The sequence below is a fragment of the Cololabis saira genome, chromosome 10, assembly GCF_033807715.1.
Source record: "Cololabis saira isolate AMF1-May2022 chromosome 10, fColSai1.1, whole genome shotgun sequence".
Classification (NCBI taxonomy): Eukaryota; Metazoa; Chordata; class Actinopteri; order Beloniformes; family Belonidae; genus Cololabis; species Cololabis saira.
The window spans coordinates 32898726-32920610 of NC_084596.1; the positions used below are offsets into that span (position 1 = coordinate 32898726).

Below are 21885 nucleotides of genomic sequence, written 5' to 3' on the forward strand. Positions count from 1 at the left end.
TCAGATGTGTTTTGCATCTGCGAGCCTGTGAGAGCGCCGTACTTAGGCAGCCAGCAGCTGCAGATGTTCCAACATCCATATTAAAACAAGGAGGTGATGGAGCTGTTGCAGCGACTGCGCCGAGCTTGTGGAACAGTTTATTTCTGTGTAAACACATCGCTCAGACTGGAGACGTGTTCAAATCTCTGCTTAAGATCCGCCTGGTCCCCCTGGCCCTCAGCCCGAGTAGGACGCCCCAACACACCGTTGGATTGACTTCTTTTTTAGCTGTTTATTCCTATTTATTGTAAATTCATGTTTTCTTGTGTTGCCTCTTCATTTCCTGTAAAGCCCTTAGGTCTGTTATGTTTGAAATGAATAAATCTGACATTGATCTCTTGTACCTTTTGCAGATTTTATGCAGCCTGCGTCGTGTTGGGGTTACAGTTTTTACATGACCATAAGATTGTGTACAGGTAAATATTTAAATTCATCTATCGTTACATGAGTATCAGAGCGTCCTCGCCAGATTGGGAAGAAGCAAAAATGTTTCCCTACAATTCTTGACACAATCTTTATGTTTAAGATATTTATAAATGACAGAAATGTGCTCTCCATCCTGATTAATACATGCTGTTTATTTGTTGATGCTGATGAAATCAGCTGATATTTACTTGGTCCTGTTACTGAAGTGGTTGTGGGTGTAAATGAAGTGATGTCTCTGACATCCCACACTTGCCAATGACCACATGCTTTGGTTTTTGTGAATTTAACACTTTAAATATAGTGTCTCTTTGTTACATTTTTATTTCTTGGAAAAAAAAAATGATTGAATGTTTTTTCGATAATTCATACTTTTGTTTCCTCGTCAGCCCCTGATTGAACAGCAGCAAACACATCTCACTGTTTAGTTTAAAACAGTTTTACTTCATTTCGGGGTGGAAATACTTCTATCTTTAAGTTTTATAGATACAGTTAATGGACCAAGGATCTGTTTTAGCTGTAAAATCTCGATTTCTAATCCAAACAGAGTTATGCTTATTTTTCTGGAAGAGTTCACGAGAGCAACAGGATTTTCTTAATTTTTAGAGAAAACAGAAAAGATGCTATTTGCAAAAAAGAAAACTAGTCAGAAAATCCACACAAAAATTCAGAAAAGCATAACTTTCAGTTTTTCTTTAACACGTTTTTAAAAGCATCAATATTCAAACTGTATTTCTTTTTTTGTAAATTTCAGAGATTTGAAGCTGGATAATCTCCTCCTTGATACGGAGGGCTATGTGAAGATTGCAGACTTTGGCCTTTGCAAAGAAGGTAAAAAAAAGAGTTCATCAAAATAATAGTTTAAGATTTTGTATAAAGGCTTTTATTGTTGCATTTGAGACCCTGTCTTGAGTTTGTTTTTAAGGATAAAAAACCCACTAATATAAGAATACGGCCTCAGATGAACAAGACTAGGTTTATTTACCCACTTAAGTAGCAACCAGGTCCTGCTCATCAAATCTACCTGATTAATTGTTCATCCATCTCCTATAAAATCAGCAGTTTACTGGTCCGCAGCGTTCAGGTTTATCAAGGGGGAAAGACATCAGCCATGACCTCAGAGAAACAAACCTCACTGCTCATCCATGTAGAGGAAGTTGTACCATTTACAAACAATAGAAAGTCTGAGATTGAAGATTAAGATTAAGATTAAAGTTGAAGAATGTATTCAAGAGGAAAACGTTCAAGACAGTCACCAATGTTCTCAGGACTGAACATCCCAGCCAGTTCATCTCAAGCCCTGACTGTACACTACTGGTGTAGTGGACGTGTTTGGCCGTCATGGTGGGGGTTGGGAAGAACCACTACGAGTATGAGCTTCTCATACCGAGACTTAGACGCAGTGAAAAGTTTTATTTTTGCATCCACTGGACACCTTGAAGTTATTGAGTTGACTGTAAACTACTCTGAATAGCAAAGTAATGATTTAAATTTAAGGGATTTAAACATAAAATACTGCATACCGGGTTAGATTATAAGTTATATTTGTCTGATTTTAAGACCAGATGTTGTTTTTTTGTTTCAAAGAATAATTCCTTGTTTTAAGATTAAATAATTTAGATTGTGCTTCATTTGACTGTATACTCTTGAAACTAAGTGATGTTGGTTTATTTAACTGAACAACCTGTGTTTCCGTCAGGAATGGGCTACAGGGACCGGACCAGCACGTTCTGTGGCACGCCAGAGTTTTTAGCTCCAGAGGTCTTAACTGAAACGTCGTACACTCGCGCCGTGGACTGGTGGGGGCTGGGGGTCCTCATCTTTGAGATGTTGGTGGGAGAGGTGAGCTGCTGTTCCTGCTGGTCCTTGCTGGTGTGTTTGGTACCTGCTGCTCACCCTCGTCTCTCTCCAGTCTCCCTTCCCCGGCGACGATGAGGAGGAGGTGTTCGACAGCATCGTCAACGATGAAGTCCGTTACCCACGCTTCCTCTCCACGGAGGCCATCTCCATCATGAGGAGGGTGTGTAAGCAGGGACTTGGTGCTGGATGACCCATTATTTTGATGAAGCTAAACCACTTCTCAGTACGCTTGGATGAGGAGAGTGTTTATAGTCGTCATCTTCTATTCAATTCAATTTTATTTATATAGTGTCTATTACAGGGGTCGGCAACCCAAAATGTTGAAAGAGCCATAATGGACCAAAAACACAAAAAACAAATATGTCTGGAGCCGCAAAAAATGTAAAGTCTTGTATAAGCCTTAGAATGAAGGCAACACATGCTGCATGTATCAATATTAGTTATAACTGGGTACTCGACTGCAAATGTATCATGTTAATGTCTTTCCACATGACTCTTTTTGTTACGCGAATCTATGGAAGAGTATTAGGGCCAGACAGGAGAAAAATCAAAATAATATTTTAGAGGAAGATTTTTTTTTCATTATGCACATCGAGAAAAAAGTCGAGACTAATGTTGAAGTACAATTTTGAGGAAAAAAGTCGAAATGTCGAGAAAAAAGTCGAAATGTTGAGAAAAAAGTAAAAATAGCGAGAAAAAAGTCGAAAGGACAAGGGAAGAAAAAAAGGAAAAAAGAAGAAAAAAACTGTCTTCTCATCCTCAGCTTTTAAGGAGGAGCCCGGAGCGACGTCTGGGAGCAGGAGAAAAAGACGCAGAGGAAGTTAAGAAGCATCTCTTCTTCAGGGTAGGACAGAACAACACCGAGGCTCTTAGCTGCAGTCGCGTCCGAGCGCAGCGTCTCACGTTGTCCGTCTCTTTGCAGAACCTGGACTGGAACGGGCTGCTGGCCAAGAAGGTGAAGCCGCCGTTCGTGCCGACCATCCACGGCACCAACGACGTCAGCAACTTTGACGATGAATTCACTTCAGAGGCGCCGATCTTAACCCCCCCCAGGGAACCCCGAGTGCTGACCTCAATGGAGCAGAACACGTTTTCTGACTTTGATTACATTGCTGACTGGTGTTAGCTCCGGCTGAACCCGCCAACAGACACTGTGACCTGATAATTACAGCAATGACTGCAGCTCACGTCATCCTCCTCTTTTTTAATCACTCTTCCTTCTTCCAAAATGTTGAGGAGGACAAACGAACATGGCCCCCCCCAAGCCTTCAAGCAAAAACTCTGTGCCATTTAGGAAGAAAGTCCAGATGAACTTTATTGTTTTTTCCTTTTTTTTTTGTTTTTTTAGAGGAAGAAAAACAGATAAAATTCCCGTTGGAGTGAAGGTATCAGGATCAACGTCGCCGTGTCCGTTGTCTGACCACTGAGAATGTTTTCCATATGAACTCTGAGAAGACGACACCATCACAATCATCTTATTCAGTGTCTGTGTCTTCAGTTTTTGTTTTTTTAAGCCTGTACAGATTATATTCAGTCATATATTTTATTGTGTTTTTGGTTAGTTTGTAAAGCCCTCACCATAACTCTGCAGAGGTCATGTCTGAAAGTGCTATTCAGTGAACAGAGACTGCTTTAAGCGTTGTCCCGGGATAGTCGACTCCAACAAAATCATTTTGACTACTACTGCTGCGTCTTGACTTGAAGACCGAGTGAGTCTACACACATTTCCCTTCTGGCTCCCCCATCTGGACCCAAAGCTCACATCATGATGCGAAACAGCAGTTTATCCAGTGTTACATGCCACTTCTAATCACTGCTTATTTAAAACCTTCACACAGGACATGGGTCAATAAAACACATTCGGTTAAATGGGAGAAAAGGACAATAGTAACTGATGTTCTGACGCCCTCTAGTGGCCAAGGGTGAGATTCAGCTCTTAAATGTTTGTTCTTTGGTATCAGTATGGTTTATCATTGCTGAATAAACTGCCGGTTGTGGTGGATGTGAATTTTTTTTTTTTTTTTTAAATAAATACCTCGTTCAAATCAAGAACGTACAGATGACTCGCACAGTTAAAGCTAACAAAACCAAATAGATCCAGTCCTCCCTGAAGCAGCCGGACAACAGTTCTGTAAGCAGCTGATCGAAGAAGTCGGACCGTTGAGGAAAAACAACCCACAAGAGTAGCGAGAAGCTGTTTTACACGTCAAAATGCCATCAAAGTACTTCCCATGCTCTGATTACTCTTTACCAGTTGTCAATGTGCATGTTGCATTTGACTAAATGTTTCAGACTTAAGTCACTTCAAGGGAGGAGGGAGGGGTATATTATATAAATATATACACAATGTACACAAGCAGAAAGCACTAATTTTATCAATAGATTGAGTGTATACGTTTCTTAATGATGAAAATAGATTGTACAGTTTTTTTTTATTGTGCATGTTAAAATGGCTGCGAACTGTATGGATGGTACACAAATTACTCCAAGTCACAACTGTTAACATTCATCCCAGTGAAAAGAGACATTTTTGCAGCTACTGTTTGCCCATCATGAATCCACAAATTAAACTTTTGTAATATAATTTTCCTTTTATTTTTCTTGCCAACACACATTCAAGAACCCAACTGGGGTTAAATGGCAGGTGAGCTGGCGAATATCCTGCAGTTGTAATAACATCCTGAGCTCAGCTTCAGTTTCAAATCTGTCAACCATTATGAGGACGCTTGGTGTGGGGGTGTAGGGATCTGAAGGTCTCCACCTACTCTCTGCTCGCTCTATGATGTCACACACACGTCGCTTGCGTCCACTGAAACAAAGTCATTTACTTATATATGACGTGCTTCAGTACAAAATCAGGTTTTATAAACAAATGTTTGTTATTCAAACCAAGACATTTAGTGAAAGTCTTTTAAATTACCTGCTATGTCAAAACAAAATAGAACCTGGTCATTTTTCTACAAAACAAACTGTATACATTATGAAACCAAACTAAAATTGTAAGCATCAATGACATTTTCCCACTTGGGACATATGTACATGGTACAGTATATACAGTGAAATGAAATACTGTGTACTGCTATTTAAGCACTGGAATCTGTCCAACACTGGACGAGAGAGACCTGCCGAGGCACGACAGGAGAAAAATTTAAAAATCCATAATGATTTTTTTAAAGAAAGAGCTATAAAAAAAAACAAAAAAAATGACTAAGTACAGCAGAGAAAAAAACAGCGCTGGACAGGTGGCGTAACGCTCACAGCTGGGGCAGTTTATCAACCGGCGTGTCAAACTTGAAGTCGGGAGGGAAGAGCTCTGCAGCACGTGGGTAGATGAGTCTGTACGACTGCCTGATTGTGACGTCTGCAACTCCCGCGATGTCTCCGATTTCTGTGAAGGCAGAACAAACGGTTTTACGAACAAATCTACCAGAACAGAACCGTGCTTTTGTTTTCCTCCAACAGGATGACAGGAACTGCTGGAAAGTCATTAAAATAAACCGAAGCAGGGCTCATCTTACGGTTAAGTGACCTCACAGCCCAACATACACGGTCTGGCGCTCCAAATCAGTGGTCCTGCATTTACAGGGCGAGTTTTCTGATCCTTTTGTGACCAAAGATAACCTGATATTTTCTGGTGCCTTAATCTAATTAAATTTCAACATGAAACGGTATGCTAAATGTATGGGCAGAAATATGTGCCACTAGAAAATGAATAATTTATATTTGAATTGCTCAACTTGAATATTTGCATTAAAAAACTGAATCTGAATCACATAATTTGAATTTGTATTGTTTAATTTGAATCATTGCATTGAAAAACTGAATCTACATACAATTCAAATTCAGTTCTTGCAATTCAATTTACTGGAGTTACTGTGCCAGACATCCAGGTCTTCCGGAGGAAGAGCAATCAAGTGCAGATACAAAGAACTCCTTTTCAAGTAGCCTACTATAACCTCTATTTTCTTTCAAAGATAGAAACGACCAATGGGAGCTAGATATTTCGAAACCTATTTAGTTTTCTCCATTCTGTGTAAAAAGTTTAGATTTATATCTTGCCGTTTTGTAGAAAGAACTGAATTTGAATTGTGAGAACTGAATGTGAAAGTATAAAGAGAGTTGAACTTTCAGTGAGGATCAAATACAGTTTCAGAACAATTGAATTCAATTTCATAATGTGACATTCAGTTTCAAGTTTATAGAAATTCAGTTCCAAACTAATACATTAAATGGCAAATGATGCTATTCAGATTCAGTTTTTCAAAGCAATGATTCAAATTAAACAATACAAATTCAAATTATGTGATTCAGATTCAGTTTTTAATGCAATTATTCAAGTTGAGCAATTCAAATTCAAATATAAATTATTCAAATTCAGTTTCTAGTGGCACATATTTCTGCCCATTTAAATGTCCCTTTTCCTTCTAACCATCGTCCTCCTCAGTTGCTTCTTTTACATCACTCACAAAAGCGTGGTTCATATTCTTGTTTTTCCTGTAATTGATCGTTTACTGTCAGCACGTGCTGATGCTCCTCAACATCCATCGTAGCCTCAGATTCAGGACGTACTGTACCGTCGTACTACTAACAAATATCTAGAGTTCCAATGCCCTTTCACAAGTTGTCTGTTGTGCTGTGGTTCATTATACTGATTTGAACACAATAACAATAATTACATGGGAGAGGACTGCAGGTCCTTAACCTTCACTTCAGGAAATTTAGCTGCACATCTAAAAGTTGAGATGTCCCCGTCTACTTGGTTCTTGGTGAGACGGACTGGACACCAGATTCAGACCTTTAACCGTGTCCAGTTTGTGTGAAACTGGTCTGAAGGGAAGTCCAGTCTCCTCTCCCATATCATATCTACAAACTGTCTTAGTCTGAGCTCGCACATGAACATTCCCCTCATTTACGGAGCATTTTACAGACGTCGACCTGTCCTGTCAACTGGGCAGAACCACTCACCTTTCTGGGTCTTCTTCTCGGCGGAGGCCTGGGAGGCCATGTAGATGGCGGCCGCAGCCACGGAGATGGGGCTCCGGCCCGGCACCAGGTCCAGCTCCACGGCTTTCCTGGCGATGAACGTGGCGGCCATTTGCACCTGCTTGGGGAGGCCCAGGTTGGAGCAGAAGCGGGACATGAAGTCTCCCGTGGTGATGAGGTCCACACTGGTCTCCAGGGCCTTCAGGATCAGCTTGAAGCACCGACCGATCTCCTTCTTTGAGATCCGGGAGACGGCACAGATCTCTGGTGGTGCAGACAAACAAATCATTTCAGCCTCATGTTCCTAACAGAGCTCTCCGTTCCCAGAGGGCAGGTTTACTACACATCTAAACATTAGGGCTAGGGATCGATTCAAATGTCAAGACTCGATTCGATTCCGATTCTTAAGATTCAGAATCGATTATCAAGATTTGATTCGATTCCGATATTGATTTGGGTTAGTGTTATTAAAACTGTTTTATGAGCTGTTGCATGAATTATATGACCGTAGTTATGCAAAATATTACTACTAGTATTATATTGAGATTAAACAGCAAGTATTGGCAGCTAATGATGCTGTAAGGACCAATCAGCTCCCAGAATGCTGATAGAACTGCTTTCAGAAACATCATGGGGCAGAATTACCAAACAGATCCAGGGAGGAAACAGAGACGGATTAAATCAGTTTTATTTTTTCCCACATTCCGTTTTTATTTGTTCCATTTTCGGTCTATTTTGGTTTTTAATTTTTGAGCATTTGGTTTTTAGCATTTTTTGCAAATGTAACCCCAAGACAGTATATAAAGTAATGAAATAGACAATTTATGCAATTATAACCTAACACTTTAATGTTTTCATACCTTTAAACATATTTAAAGGCAAAAACATGACACCAGTTATTCTCGTCGCCAACAAAACATTCCTTTTTTGGGGATAAACAAAAAAATAACCAAAAATTGTAATGTAATGATGAAAAAGAAAAAATACATAAATAAATAAAAAAAAATAAAATAAAAAAATAAAATAAAAATAAAAATCGATCTTTAGACATATGAATCGATTTTTAGGAATTCATATGAGAATCTATTTAGAATTGGGAAATCGATTTTTTCAACATCTGTCTCTCCTCTCTCTGTTCTTCATCCTCCCTTTTCCTGCTCTACCCTGCTGGTCTTCAGCAGGAGGGCCCCCCCCTTATCATTCAGGTCCTGATCAAGGTTTCTTCCCTCTTAAAGGGGAGTTTTCCTTGCTTGTTTGGCTTTAATGTTATTTTATTTAATGATTCCTCTGGGTGTCGTGTTCTGGGTCTCTGGAAAGCGCCTACAGACCATCTGTATCATAACAGATGCAGTATAAATAAAATTAAACTGCTTATCATAAAGTGCTTCATTAAGTGCATAATCTCCTTGTTGTGTCTTCAGTCACAAATATAAAGTAGTCCATTAACCCTCACAACAACTCCACGATCTTAAAAACAACAGTAAAGTAAAAGCAAACCTTTGAAGGTTCTGGGTACTCCCTCTTGTCTGCAGGCGATGTACAGACAGGCAGAAGCGATGGCATCGTTGGCTCGGCCCTTCAGGCTCTTCTGTTCATAAACCTGCTTGAACAGGTTGTTTGTCCGGTCCTGCGGAGCAATAACGCCATCGACAGCAGAATCTCAGAATCAAATCATAAAACAAGACGACGGTCGACACGGGAGGCCCGTTTTAAAGACTTCTTTTCATATTTCATCACGTCAGATCTTAGCGTTCACCAGAGTTTTAACAGAACAAGATAAAGCTTGTTCGCAGGTGACGTGCAAGTGAATATTTCATTGGGCTGGCCTCCGTGACTAAGGGTGACTACTTTGTTTCCTAGTCATCCAACATTCCCGTGTGACTTACTACGATGTTCCTTGGCAGGTTGATGCGATCCGCCATGGTGCTGATCTCCTTGAAGGCGTTGAGCATGGCCCGGTCGGAGCTGCTCATGGTCCGCCGGTTCTGATACTTGGAGTTACCAAACTCGTCAAAGCTGGCGGCCCCTGTTCCCTGTGGGGGAAACATCAATCGTATCTTAAATAGGGCTGAACTATTAATTGCATTTGTGATAATATCGCAATGTGATAAAACGAGATTTTCTAACCGCAAAGGCTGTGATTTGACCAGATCACGTGATCTGGTCATGTGATCTGGTCACGTAATGTGTGAGTGAGCAGAGCGGGAAGAGCAGAGCCGGCAGGGAAAACAAGTCAACAGTGCCGCGTAACCTAAATCTACCATGGCCTCAGTGTTAGGGCTCGGCCGGGCGGGGCTTTCCTCCGGGAGCGGCTGCGGAGGAAATACATGAGCGCGGAGTCGGCGTGGCGAGGAGCTGCGCGCGGCGACGAGCACGAGCCGGGCGCGCATGGGCGGACAGTGAGTCGCGCTCTGAGCCACAGCTGCAGCTCGTCAGCTCATCAGGAGGTAGGGCTGTGCGATTAATCGATTTTAAATCTAAATCGGATTTATTAATCAAGACGATGTTAAAAAAAGGAAAATCGGAAAATCGATTTTCCTTTTTTGCAGCTGGCTGCATTACAGACAGAGCTCGTCTAGTCATCTTTGTTTGGTCAAGAAAATTGTAAATGTTGTCACTTTACTAAACTCAAGGAGGATTTACAGTATCTTTCAATTGCACTTCATTCCCAATAGGGAAATTTGTTTTCTATTTTTCTTTAAAAATAAAGATAAAATATTTGAAACAATTTATTCCATTGTCTTTTGTAGTTTTACCAAAAAAAATCGAAATCGAAAATCGGGTTTTCAGAGAAAAAAAATCGGGATTTTATTTTTGTCCAAAATCGCCCAGCCCTATCAGGAGGAGAGGTTAAAGAGCGGCTGCCAGTTGTTCATTGCTGGTTCGTTTTGTTAACTCTGAGCTTTGTTGGTTTGTTTGTTTGTGTGGAATGTTTTTTGTTGTTCCCTGTGGGAGTTTTTTTTGTGTTTTTCTATTAAACTATGGCTCGTTTTGGCTAAAGTTTTACCCGGTTTGGTGTTGTGCGATTGTGTTCAGAGAACGACCCATAGACGTGTGTATACGTGTTAAAGAGGTAAAGCCACAGATTTGTTTTCTTTATTGTTGTAATCTGTGCTTTGAATAAATCTGATATTGTTTATTATAAAACAGACCGATTTATTGCTTGTGTAGTTGAAAACTACATGAGAACAGGACCTTGAAAAAAATAATTGCATATTAAATCACAATCGCAATATTGAGGAAAAAAATCGCAATTAGATTATTTTCAAAAATCGTTCAGCCCTAATCTTAAACTTTCTCTTGAAGAGTGTTAGCTCCCTGCTCAGAACAGGAATATTTATCTGATAAGCTGAAACGGAACGTTCTCGTTATCTTGTCAGGCACAGATACGGGCAGCTCATCCTCAATAACCGCAGCCCTGGAAGGCCGAGCTGCTGCAGAGTTTCATCTGAACTACAGTCCTGTTTAACAGCGACCTGTAGTTCAGATGAAACTCAGACCTCACCTTGCTGATCATGGTAGTTAGGTCTCCTCCGTTGAGGAGCGGGTTCTGAGCGTCTCCCACTCTGGACGGGTCTTTGAGAGCTTTCTCATTGGAAAACGTTCTCCACTCTGAACCCACGTCAATTACACGGTCGCCTGAAAAGAAAAACAAATCAAGCTGATGACCGACATGCCCAGTCTGACATGGAACAAGCTAATTATCAACTGCTTCAGATTTATTTTAATAGTAAATAGTTATTTTCTTATGGTTGTAAGGTTTCAAAGTAGATGGATTCTCTGAAGTTGCTGACTGCATGTTATCTGCAGAATATTGATTTCCTTTCAAGGAAACACTTCCAGGCTTCACTGTGAAGCTCCTTTCTACTGTTGTCATTAATCTGGCAGAAAGTGAACCTGTCCGCACCACGTCTGAAGCTGCTAACGTATTACAGCTCATTTTCAACATGCCATGTGAGAACTGCTTCCATCAGCTGAGCAGCAAAGCACCGAGAGGTTCGGACACTAATAGAAAACATTGTAAGAAATTCCTGACTCAGAACTTTACTGATATACTTTACTTGATTTATTGTCTGGTCTCACACATTTGGCAAATACTGTATAAATGCCGTGCTGCGCGCACACACACACGCACAGTTGTGTGAGGTTTTTATTATTAAGGGGAAAGAAAAATCCAAACCTACATGGCCCTGTGAGAAAAATTGTCTACAATTCTGTTCTTTTTTCTGTCAAGATGCAGTGCTAAGTGTACATTAATGAGAAATAAAATTAACTTTTTTGATTTTAACAAATGGCTGCAATGAAACAAAGAGAATTTTAAAAGGGGTCTGAATACTTTCAGTACCCACTGTAAGTACACACACACACACACACAAACACACACACACACACACACACACACACACACACACACACACACAAAATAAATATATAAATAGGAAACGCAACAAGAGGAAATCTTTTAAAAAGATTACCGCCAGCATATTACAGAATTAAAATATGAATTTGCACAGGATTAAGATAATCTCATGACCACTGTGTTTGCTGAAACAGGGCTGGTAATTTGAGGTGGAATTTTTATTCTACAAATCACAGACACGGTGCATTGACTTTGGTTAAAAATCAGACATCCTCCTTAATTATATCAAATTAACGCAGGTTTTTATTTATTTATTTATTTATTTATTTATTTATTTGCACAATGACAACAGTAAAGTTTTTTATCATACAAGGACAAATAATTTGTGCAGGAGAGGAAAAGAAGCCCGAAGGGCTTATAAAAAATCCTCCCCCTCAATACAAAATCACCAAAACAAATCAATCAATAGAAAAAGAAAAGGTCCCCAGATCATTCTGATCCAGTGTAAATGGGGCATCAGAAAGGTTGATGATACTTTCTACACACATCATACTGACTGTCCAAGACACTTGCCACATTCAACCTCTATATTCTTTGGATTTCATGTCTGATATTCCATCTTTTGTACTGATGCTTACAACTACCGATATTCATATTTTTCCTCAATAAATGAAAATAAAACCTGAGTGAAGACTGGATTTCTACAATGACAATTCAATGAGCTACATTCATACAACAAATGATTTGAAGAACCTTTTGTTTTGCCATATCCAATTCTCTCTGGAATAATTAAGAGGATGGTGCAATATTCTGATCCATTCCCTCGTGTAAACACGTCTTCAGGACACACAGCACACACAGAGTTAAACTTTGCCTGCTCCTTTTCATCCAGTGATTTCATCCTACAACCTCCAGATCTGGTTAAATCCTGCCTGACCTCACGTCTGCCTTCTTTCTATTTGATTACCATGTGGCAGGAGGAGTATGCAGTAAAATACACCGTAAATATGTTTTCAGCAGCATCAAGTCCGTCAATTTTAGGATGTACATCGGACAGGAAAAGGGGTTGACACCAGCAGAAAAAGATCATCTTAATGCATCTGTTCCTGGAACCATGTAACAAGGACGGGGATTAAAGCTGATATTGTAATCCTAATAATTATTCTTTATTTTTTCTTATTCCTTTTCACTTCACTAACAAGAATCAGCAAAGTGACATCCATCCCCTTAAAAGCCAGCTGATGCTATGGAAGCAGGAAGTTAAGCTTGCATCAGAGCGCATCTGCGTCTCTCGTCTCCCACCTGACCAGCACCGAGCTGAGGGGGCTCATTAGAGGAGAACTCGTGTTCCCAACAGATATAAATTGCTGTGTGTTTATCACATGTTGAAAAAAGCTTTTCTGTATTATAATTCATTCCTCTAGCTTCAGATGACCTAATTTACAAAAACATTTCTACTTTAAGTATGACCACCTTGAAGAAACATCCTCAGAGCAACATCTGTGAACATTTGTCTAAGACAAAAGCATTCCTTTTTTTAATATAATATAAAAATAAAATACTAAAGCTCACATATTTTACTTGCACACCTAAGAAATTGTGACTTTAATCAAGACGATACGTACATGCAAAAGTATTTAGGTGCTTTGTTTTAAAACTAATCAAACAGATTCAGGAAAACCGAACAGAGAAACTTCCGAGCGCTCCTGCCTGGGAGCAGTTCAGCTGTTCATGCCCATGTTTTCCTTCAAGTGAGGAAATTTATGTGTCAGCATAATCCTACTGAAATCCACGAGTCTTTTTAACCCTTTGCAGATCCAATTATCTACAAACCACAAGTCGTCACAGCAGAGCTGGTTTGAAATGTGTCGATTCAATCTTAAAATTAAGTCACACACTGCAAGGAAATCCTCCACCTTTCTCTACTAATAATAACAAAAATAACAATTTCTCTTTAGTTTTTTTACCTTCAGAAAAGGCAACAAAAAAATTCTTATTGTTTGGAACAACAACAAAAAGTTAATATGATAAACTAAACAAAGAAAAAGGTCACCGTACAATAGATCCATACCATCCTCTGGGCTTTCAGGGAGTTTTATGACCTGATCAGCTTTAAAATAAAGATAACTTTTGATAACCACGGAATAACACTTATTTATGATTTCAGGTATTATTATTAGTTGTACGTAAAGTCGCCATAGATTATAAGTTATAGGTTATGAACCCTTGGACACAAGCAGCCCCTTCTCTATGAATGCACCTGAGCAGCGCAAGTATGCTCCTGTATTTAAACTACGGTAATCCACAACACTTCTTTTGTGCAGCAAGGAACTTAACCCAACTGTGACACTGTAACAGAGCTCAGCTGAGATTTAAAATAGAGAAAAATACTCACCTACGACGAGGCCGCATTCAGGACATATCATGTCCCCGGCCCTGTAGTCCTCCACCAGTATGGCATCGGGGTGGTTGGGACACGTAACTCTGGGCAGGGTCAGAAAGTCTCCACTACAAGGAAAGAGAAAGATAATCAAATGAAGACGATGTCAGATCAAGACAAGAAACGCTTTGTAATCTGTTGTTCCAGTTTACTCCAAACAAGCAGGGAGAAAAAGGCTAAAAACTAAAGAAAGAGAGCAGGTAAAACATTACTTGTATGCTTAAATAGATTAGAAGAATGTGAATAAATATTATCTAGTAATTTATTTCTTTGGAAAACAAATAATTACTTGACCAAAACAAACTATTTTACATGGTATGATTTATTTAATATTTCCACACTCCTTTGTTTAATTCTGTTTTTCCCCCTGATAATAAGGAAAGAACAAATGAAACAGCACGTCATGTGAATAACTGGTTTCTTTTGCGTGTAGTGGTTAAATCAGTCAATCTAATACAGGGTTCCTACACATTTACCAAGGTCAAATTCAATCACTTTTCAAGCACTTTCAAGGGGTCATTTTCAAAATCTTCAAGGACCTTATTGCTGGGGTAAAATATCTACAGGAATATATACACTCATGATTCTTTTTTCCGCTTTTTAATCACAATTATATACAGGACTGTCTCAGAAAATTAGAATATTGTGATAAAGTTCGTTATTTTCTGTAATGCAATTAAAAAAAACAAAAATGTCATACATTCTGGATTCATTACAAATCAACTGAAATATTGCAAGCCTTTTACTATTTTAATATTGCTGATTATGGTTTACAGCGTAAGATTAAGATTCCCAGAATATTCTAATTTTTTGAGATAGGATATTTGAGTTTTCTTAAGCTGTAAGCCATGATCAGCAATATTAAAATAAAAGGCTTGCAATATTTCAGTTGATTTGTAATGAATCCAGAATGTATGACATTTTTGCATTACAGAAAATAAAGGACTTTATCACAATATTCTAATTTTCTGAGACAGTCCTGTACATTGTATCATGCTGTAAACATCTAGTTCTGTTTCATCTTACTGATTTTATTTCTCCTTGTAATATCAAAACTATACAATCAGATCCCCATTTTGTGAAAGACAGTTATAATTTCAAGCACTTTCAAGCACTTAAACTAAAATTCAAGCACTTTCCAGGCCTTGATAACACAACATTGAAATTCAAGCACTTTCAAGGATTTCAAGCCCCCGTAGGAACCCTGTAATAGGTTGAAAGCACAAAAAAACTGTCTGAACCTGGACAGTGTCAACATGTAGATATGGAGATGTAAATATGGCAAAGGTCAAACGTGGACAAAACGCTTTACTGTGACGCAGGCAGGCGGGGGGTTCCCCTTTTAAACCATTTCACATGTAAAACCAGCTGTGGAATTTTAATTATATGCTACTTCGAAAGTGAGTTATGCCGTAACGCAGGACAACAGTTGAATCTATTGGAGAACAATGAAACCGTTCAGTATTGCTGCAGTAACATGTAAACATCTGTTTGCAGATACGCAGCAAAGCTTTACTTTTATACCACACTCTCTTTACACGAAACATAGGTTAATTAGCGGCAAAACAGTTGGGAAACAAAACAACGCGAAATTAAGGGGAAACTGTTGAGCACCAGGGGGGAAAATGCTCTGAAAACGTATCTACGATGCAAAAAGTGAGTTCTGGCAGCGTCCACCGCTGCGCTGCTAACTAGCTGTCAGCAGCACAATAGACACAACTCTCAAAACGGCTACGAGAATGACGTGGCGATTTAATAACGCCCTCGGAGCTCTCGTCGCATCGAATAAAGCCCGAGTATATTTTACTAAGTATAAATCTGGGCGTTATTACTGGATAATTCAGATATTTTATTGTTAGTGAAAGTTACCACGTACCGGCTCGTAGACGCCATGTCTCTCGTCTCTCGTTATGCACGGGAATAAAACAAACGAGTGCTGGACCGCTATTTATAACATCGGGTGCGTCACGTGACCCCGCGCCTACGGGGAGTCAGGACGACCAAACTAGTCGAGACTGATCAGTATATCGTTTTTTTTTTCAAATTTGTTTTTAGAAATTCCTTTGGATTTGGAGATGAAAATAATATATCATGATATAGTTTAATATTTATCTGAAATTGAGTTAAGTTAGGTTATTTTCTTCATCCATTTAATATTATATATATGGAATTTAACAAAGTATAAAACGTTGATCCCAGAAAGTTAAAAGTCTTAAAAGTATTATGTTTATGGTACCTTTCCTGTATCAGAAAAGGAAACTGTCACATTCCTCCATATACACTGTTAGCAGGTCAAAATAAATGAAATGCACAGCAATATCTCCACACATAATTCACATTATTTTATGGTAGGCTAATCTGACCTGCTGTATAGTGACTGAAAATTCTGTAATAAACACATGGACTATATACAAATAACTGGAAAAAACCCTCAGTGATGACCTCCACAGCTCTTTAGGTTGGTTTTGAAATCTAGTTTTGGGGGACACCATCATGAGCTGACTCCACTGGACTTGGTTAATCTAAAACAGGGCTCTGGATTGGTCCTGCAGGAAGGTGCTGGACTAGTTTACCTGCCTGCCCAGGGCCAACCCAGACCTGGTAGCAGCATACCAACAGCATACTGATCCATATCATCTCTAATATAACTTTATGCTCAATTGGCTCAATGACAGCTCCAGAAAATGCCTCTAATTATGCACAGATTTGTGGCTTTATACCATTTGAACTGATGATCTTCATGAGAATTCAACCCCTCACAGTCATGGTTGGACTGTAGGGGCTGTGTATTTTTCCACTTCCTCACTGGCCACCAGACCACCAGTACACAGTTTGTTTGGTTTTTTTAAAGATTTTTGTGGCTCTAGTGGCCTTTATTCAAAGAGTAGATATGAAGGGGGTAGAGATGGAGAATGGGCGATGACCTGTAGCATAGGGCTGCAGGCCAGGACTCGAACCTGGGACCGCTGCAAGAGGACTATAGCATCAGTAATATGGTCCACTTGCTTGATGATGTATGAATTACTTAATTGGTGTTGGATAGTCTCAAAACATGCATTTTTATAAAATAGAAAAAGATGATTTAGATTTTGAAAACTAGTGTTTGTAACTATATAGCCAACAGTATAATTAAGTTAATCAATACACATTTATTATTTTAGCATATGGATATGTCAGAAAATAAACATTACTATTACACAAGGGAATGGAAGTTTTTTAAAAATTATGAAACGGGGAAAAAGATCACATATATTTCTCCAAAACTGAGAGGGGTGAGGATGAAAACAATTGAACAGACAGAGATCTTCTTCCTGAAGGTGACAAAAGTTTACAATAATTTCACAAGCATTTGTTTGTGAAAGTTTGACAGATTCACCTGAGTTTTATGAGCCTTGTAAGAAAAAAGTAAAACAAAAAGTCAAATAAAATGTGTTTGCGAATAAAGTTTGAAATCAAAGATGAATTTGACACAGTTTTTTTTTTTGTAATGCTTCACCACAGAAAATAAGAAGGAACTGTGTTGATAGTCACCGTGGTCTCTTTATTCACATCTACAAACTGAGTCGCATAAGAAAGATAAAAGATGCTTTCAGCTTTCATCAGCAAAGTTGCACCTTTCAGGTATAAATCTCTGTGGAGCCAAGAATGTCATTCAATTTTTGTCTTTTTACAATGGAATTTAGTTTTAGAGAGAATCTGGTGTTTAAAATAATAATGATTCCCCTGGAATATTACAGTTTTCATAACAGTTCTGTTCCAATGTTTGGGTAAGATTTGGAAAAAGCTTTAATTATACATTAACTGTTGTGTATATTTGTATCATATTGTGTAATTATGTATTAATATATGTCTAGAAATGAAAACCAGTGACGAATCCTATAAAAATAAAGTGCAAATTGACTAATGATAACTTTTTCTGTAACCGTAATACATTTATTAAAAGAACTGTATTTAATAAAAGCAGAGCAAATCAGATGAGGATCAATAACTACTCTGGGGACATTGGGCAGTCCCATCTGAATCCATGTATTAGGGAAATCTGGAGGACGTGCCTGCATGTCATTTAATTAAACAGTTTACATCATTGTACATAGTTTTATAGCAGCTGGACAGTGAGGCCCAAAACCAAGTTATGTTCCATCATATTACCCGATTTGCATAAATCAATACATAAAGTTATCATCATTACCAAGATCATTCAACTGCGGCCAACTGTTTTAGTTTTATATTGTTAGATATGAGTCTATATGTCATCAAAATGTGTTTGAATTTCATTAACGTGGTTCAAAACAACTTTCAATCCTTCGGAAATAAAACCATAGAACGCATTTTTCAACCCCTTTTACTTTGATAATCCAAAGGTGGTGTTTTTTAGGTGTTGGATAAGAGTCAACAGGCCTGGAGATATTGTTGGGGCGCAGAGTTGGATTCATGATACTTTCTGTAAATACCTTGGAAAGGAAAGGAGCCAGTTGATCCACAAAAGCAACATAAAATTCAAACATTTACCTATTGTTTCTTGGAGGTGTCAGAGGTTCTTGATTTTTTTTTGTCTGTTTCTTTTGGCTCATTAAGTGTTTCAGAGAAACTGTTGTCAGCAGGTGTGTTATATTATGAGACCTATAAGTATCTATGAAATGTGGAACAATGTTAATATTTTCTTTAACGATTGTTTTTTTTACCGATATACCTATTTTTTTTGTACAGAGGTATTCTGTACTCAGAAAAGTAGCATTTAACCCAAATAAGCTATTTAACATACATATATACTAAACTATACTAAATACAGAGCTTACACTTTTTTTAAGCAGCATATAAGTTTGTCTGTTCATGCGGTTGCCCTAGAGGGAAACCTCAGTGGTTTGCCAGTAAAAAAGTCAAATAAAGGTCATAAAAACATGAACTGACAACCTCTGCACTTCAATAACAAATCTCTTTTCAGTAACAAATATTCTTGGGAACCCCACTGATGAAAACAAAAAACAAGTGTGAAATCATGGGCCTGTGTTCGTGACCCAGGAACGACCTGTTCCTCTTCAGCATCCTCTCCAGGCCTGTGTGGGAAACCACTCAGTCACAAAGCAGAGTGGTGTCCATTGATTTGTTTGTCACACATGAAACCTAATCTATCTGCTATCTCTTATACCGTACATGAATGTAACCAAACACGAAAGATACAACATAGTTGATTTTTCTGTGACTTTACAAAACTGGAAAATCGGTACCCGAACAGTCAGGAGTGTCAGCTTGTGTCAACACAACAGCAGATGGAGCTAAACGAAAGCAGGTTCTCTGGTTTGAAACTGAAAGGCCTTGCCGAGCAATGACAGTCTTTGTTCTAGGATGCAGATCGCAGTTAATTGTGTTTGAAGAAAGGTCACCCAGCTATCGTTCACTAGTTATCTGTATCAGAATCAGAACTGTTTGAGTTGTAACATGAAACTGAGGCCAACATGGAGTACAGTCTCTCTTTGTATCGTCTTGGTTGAACAGTTGAGCCCTTTCATCGCATATATTCTGCAATTTCAGCTCAGTTCAATTGTTGTTGTTTTTTTTTTAATCCCCAAAGGTATAATATATAGTATAGTCAGTGATTATAAAGAGCCATTGAATGTTATTGCTGTGGTAAGAAGGGTTTCCTGTAGTGGTCTGTGTTGCAGATATCTCTGACTGAACTCTGTTGCTGAATCACTGCGTTGTGAAGGCTTTGCTCAGTGTCGTCCATTATGTTATCATTTTATGAAGCATCTTAAGCGTGTCTAGAGCAGACCCTAGAACAGAAGCAGCATTTATCAGACAGTTAGTAGTCAGTCAGTAGCTCTGATGCTGCAACTCCAACAGATGACTAGGACCACAAACCTGTGTGACGCCTGTAATAAATTACTGAAAACATTCAGAGGCCTGAGCTTTATTTGAGAAGACTGCTCAGCCCCTCCTTTTAAACAGCTTTAGTGTTGCATCTCCAGTCCAGTCTGTTGTCCACTAAACCACTAAAGTATTTATACTCCTCCATCTACTCTTGTTGGACAGGATGTAGATAGCATTAGGCCTGGTCCTCCCAAAAGCCTGCAATGGTCTCCTTTGTCTTGTTTAAAGTTGTTTAAATCGACTTTTACAAGAGATATATACACTGTGTGTCTTCTTTTTTTTTCATTTCAGTGAATTCGTCTTCCTCAAAAGCCTTTTAAACTTGCTTTCTAAGAAATCTGCTTTCCAGGAACATTTACTGGAATGACTACTAAATTCAAGATGCACATATGCCATCTGACATGCCCCGACCTGACAACTGGAAGTTGTAGTCCCAACAGACAGGGCGTGGTCCCCTCCAGGGGGAGGGGCAAACAAATCACGTCCCAGTCTGTTTCTTTGTTCACGTTTCCTTTATCTTCCAAAGGCAGCAAAATGTCACAAATCACCGTTTTTATTCAACATCATTTGCTGTATTACATTTGATCAAATTAGCCCACCAAGAAGTATGATTATTGATTACATGCATGGCCCACACTGGAGACCTCTCCTGCTTTATGCCACTCACGTGGATAATGGGAGTTAAAACACAGAATGAACAGCAGCACTTTTTTCTCATGCAACATCCAGTCAGTCAGGTCTATGCTGGGAAATGTAAACCTCATTAGGCAGGTCCCCTGGCCCAGCTCACAAAACTGCTGTCTAAAAGTATCTAGGCTTCTCAGGCCATGCTGCTTAACCACTTCCAGTGACACCACAGTGCAGCTTTGTTACTCAGACACAACCCATAAATCTGAAAACTGAATATAGGCTGCTGCCTTGAGTAGTAAAACTCTGATATGAACCCATTACCAACTTTTATAGCAGTTAAACACCTCAGTTTGTTTTAGAAACAGGCAGATGTGTTTAAATGTAATCTGTGATACGAAAAATCAGTAAAGCACACGAGTTCACGTGCAGCAGAGGACAATTTATCTTATCTGGGGGTTAAAGTGAATTAATTTCCCAGATCAAAGGGACACTGACTGGACTCTGCCTAAACATGCAGACCTGTTGCAGTGGCGTCAATTCAGTCAAAGCTAAGGTATGGCAAGGTTACGAGTCACAGAACTTAACTAGAGTATCAATCAACACGTCCAGCAAATACTCATCACACAAGTCTGCTATGGAGCTTATCTGTGTGGTCAAGAAAATTGGAACTTTTTCAAATGCAGTCTCGCTCACTGCAAAAACTCAAAATCTTACCAGGAATATTTGTCTTATTTCTAGTTAAAATGTCTAATTTTTAGTCAAAAAATCTCATTACACTTAAAACAAGAGTCATCACCAGAAAAATAACTTATTTGACCATTTTCATCTGTTTCAAGTAAATTTTCACTTGAAATAAGTAGAAAAATCTGCCAGTGGGACAAGATTTATCTTCTCATTACAAGCAAAAAAAATGTTGTTCCATTGGCAGATTTTTCTACTTATTTTAAGTGAAAATTTACTTGAAACAGGTGAAAATGGTTGTTTTTGAGTCTTGTCTTAAATGTAATGAGATTTTTTTTTACTAAAAATTAGACATTTTAACTAGAAATAAGACAAATATTCTTGTTAAGATTTTGAGTTTTTGCAGTGTATAATAAATAGTGAAATCGATCATGTTGTTCTGATTTGCATTTGTAGTTATTCTATATGTATTAGGTAATAGAATAATCAATACAAATAGACACAGACTAATTCCATAAATGTATTTAAAAAACAAACATTTACATTTTCCCTTGAAGCCAAGGTGTGGCGTCTGCCATACCTTGCCATACCCAATTGACGC

The 21885-nt window shown here is 38.7% G+C and overlaps 2 protein-coding genes across 4 annotated transcripts in view; one reads left to right on the top strand and one right to left on the bottom strand.

Moving 5' to 3' along the window:
- pkn2a (protein kinase N2a) overlaps window positions 1–4344 on the top strand; it is a 48402-nt gene extending 44058 nt beyond the window's left edge. For all 3 annotated transcript variants that reach the window (XM_061732612.1, XM_061732613.1, XM_061732614.1), the window contains exons 18-23: window positions 393–455; window positions 1217–1293; window positions 2162–2304; window positions 2375–2482; window positions 3086–3166; window positions 3245–4344. In XM_061732612.1, the coding sequence (XP_061588596.1) occupies window positions 393–455; window positions 1217–1293; window positions 2162–2304; window positions 2375–2482; window positions 3086–3166; window positions 3245–3448 (676 nt within the window). In that variant the 3' untranslated portion in view covers window positions 3449–4344. The remainder of the gene's footprint in view (window positions 1–392; window positions 456–1216; window positions 1294–2161; window positions 2305–2374; window positions 2483–3085; window positions 3167–3244) is intronic.
- A 395-nt stretch (window positions 4345–4739) lies between these two features.
- gtf2b (general transcription factor IIB) lies at window positions 4740–16020 on the bottom strand. Its single transcript, XM_061732615.1, has 7 exons — window positions 15982–16020; window positions 14061–14173; window positions 10811–10944; window positions 9192–9338; window positions 8803–8932; window positions 7288–7569; window positions 4740–5710 (listed from the first exon to the last, which is right to left on the bottom strand). Exons 1-7 carry the CDS (start codon window positions 15996–15998, stop codon window positions 5577–5579), a joined length of 957 nt encoding a protein of 318 aa, XP_061588599.1. The 5' UTR covers window positions 15999–16020; the 3' UTR covers window positions 4740–5576.
- Between the last annotated feature and the right edge of the window lie 5865 nt (window positions 16021–21885).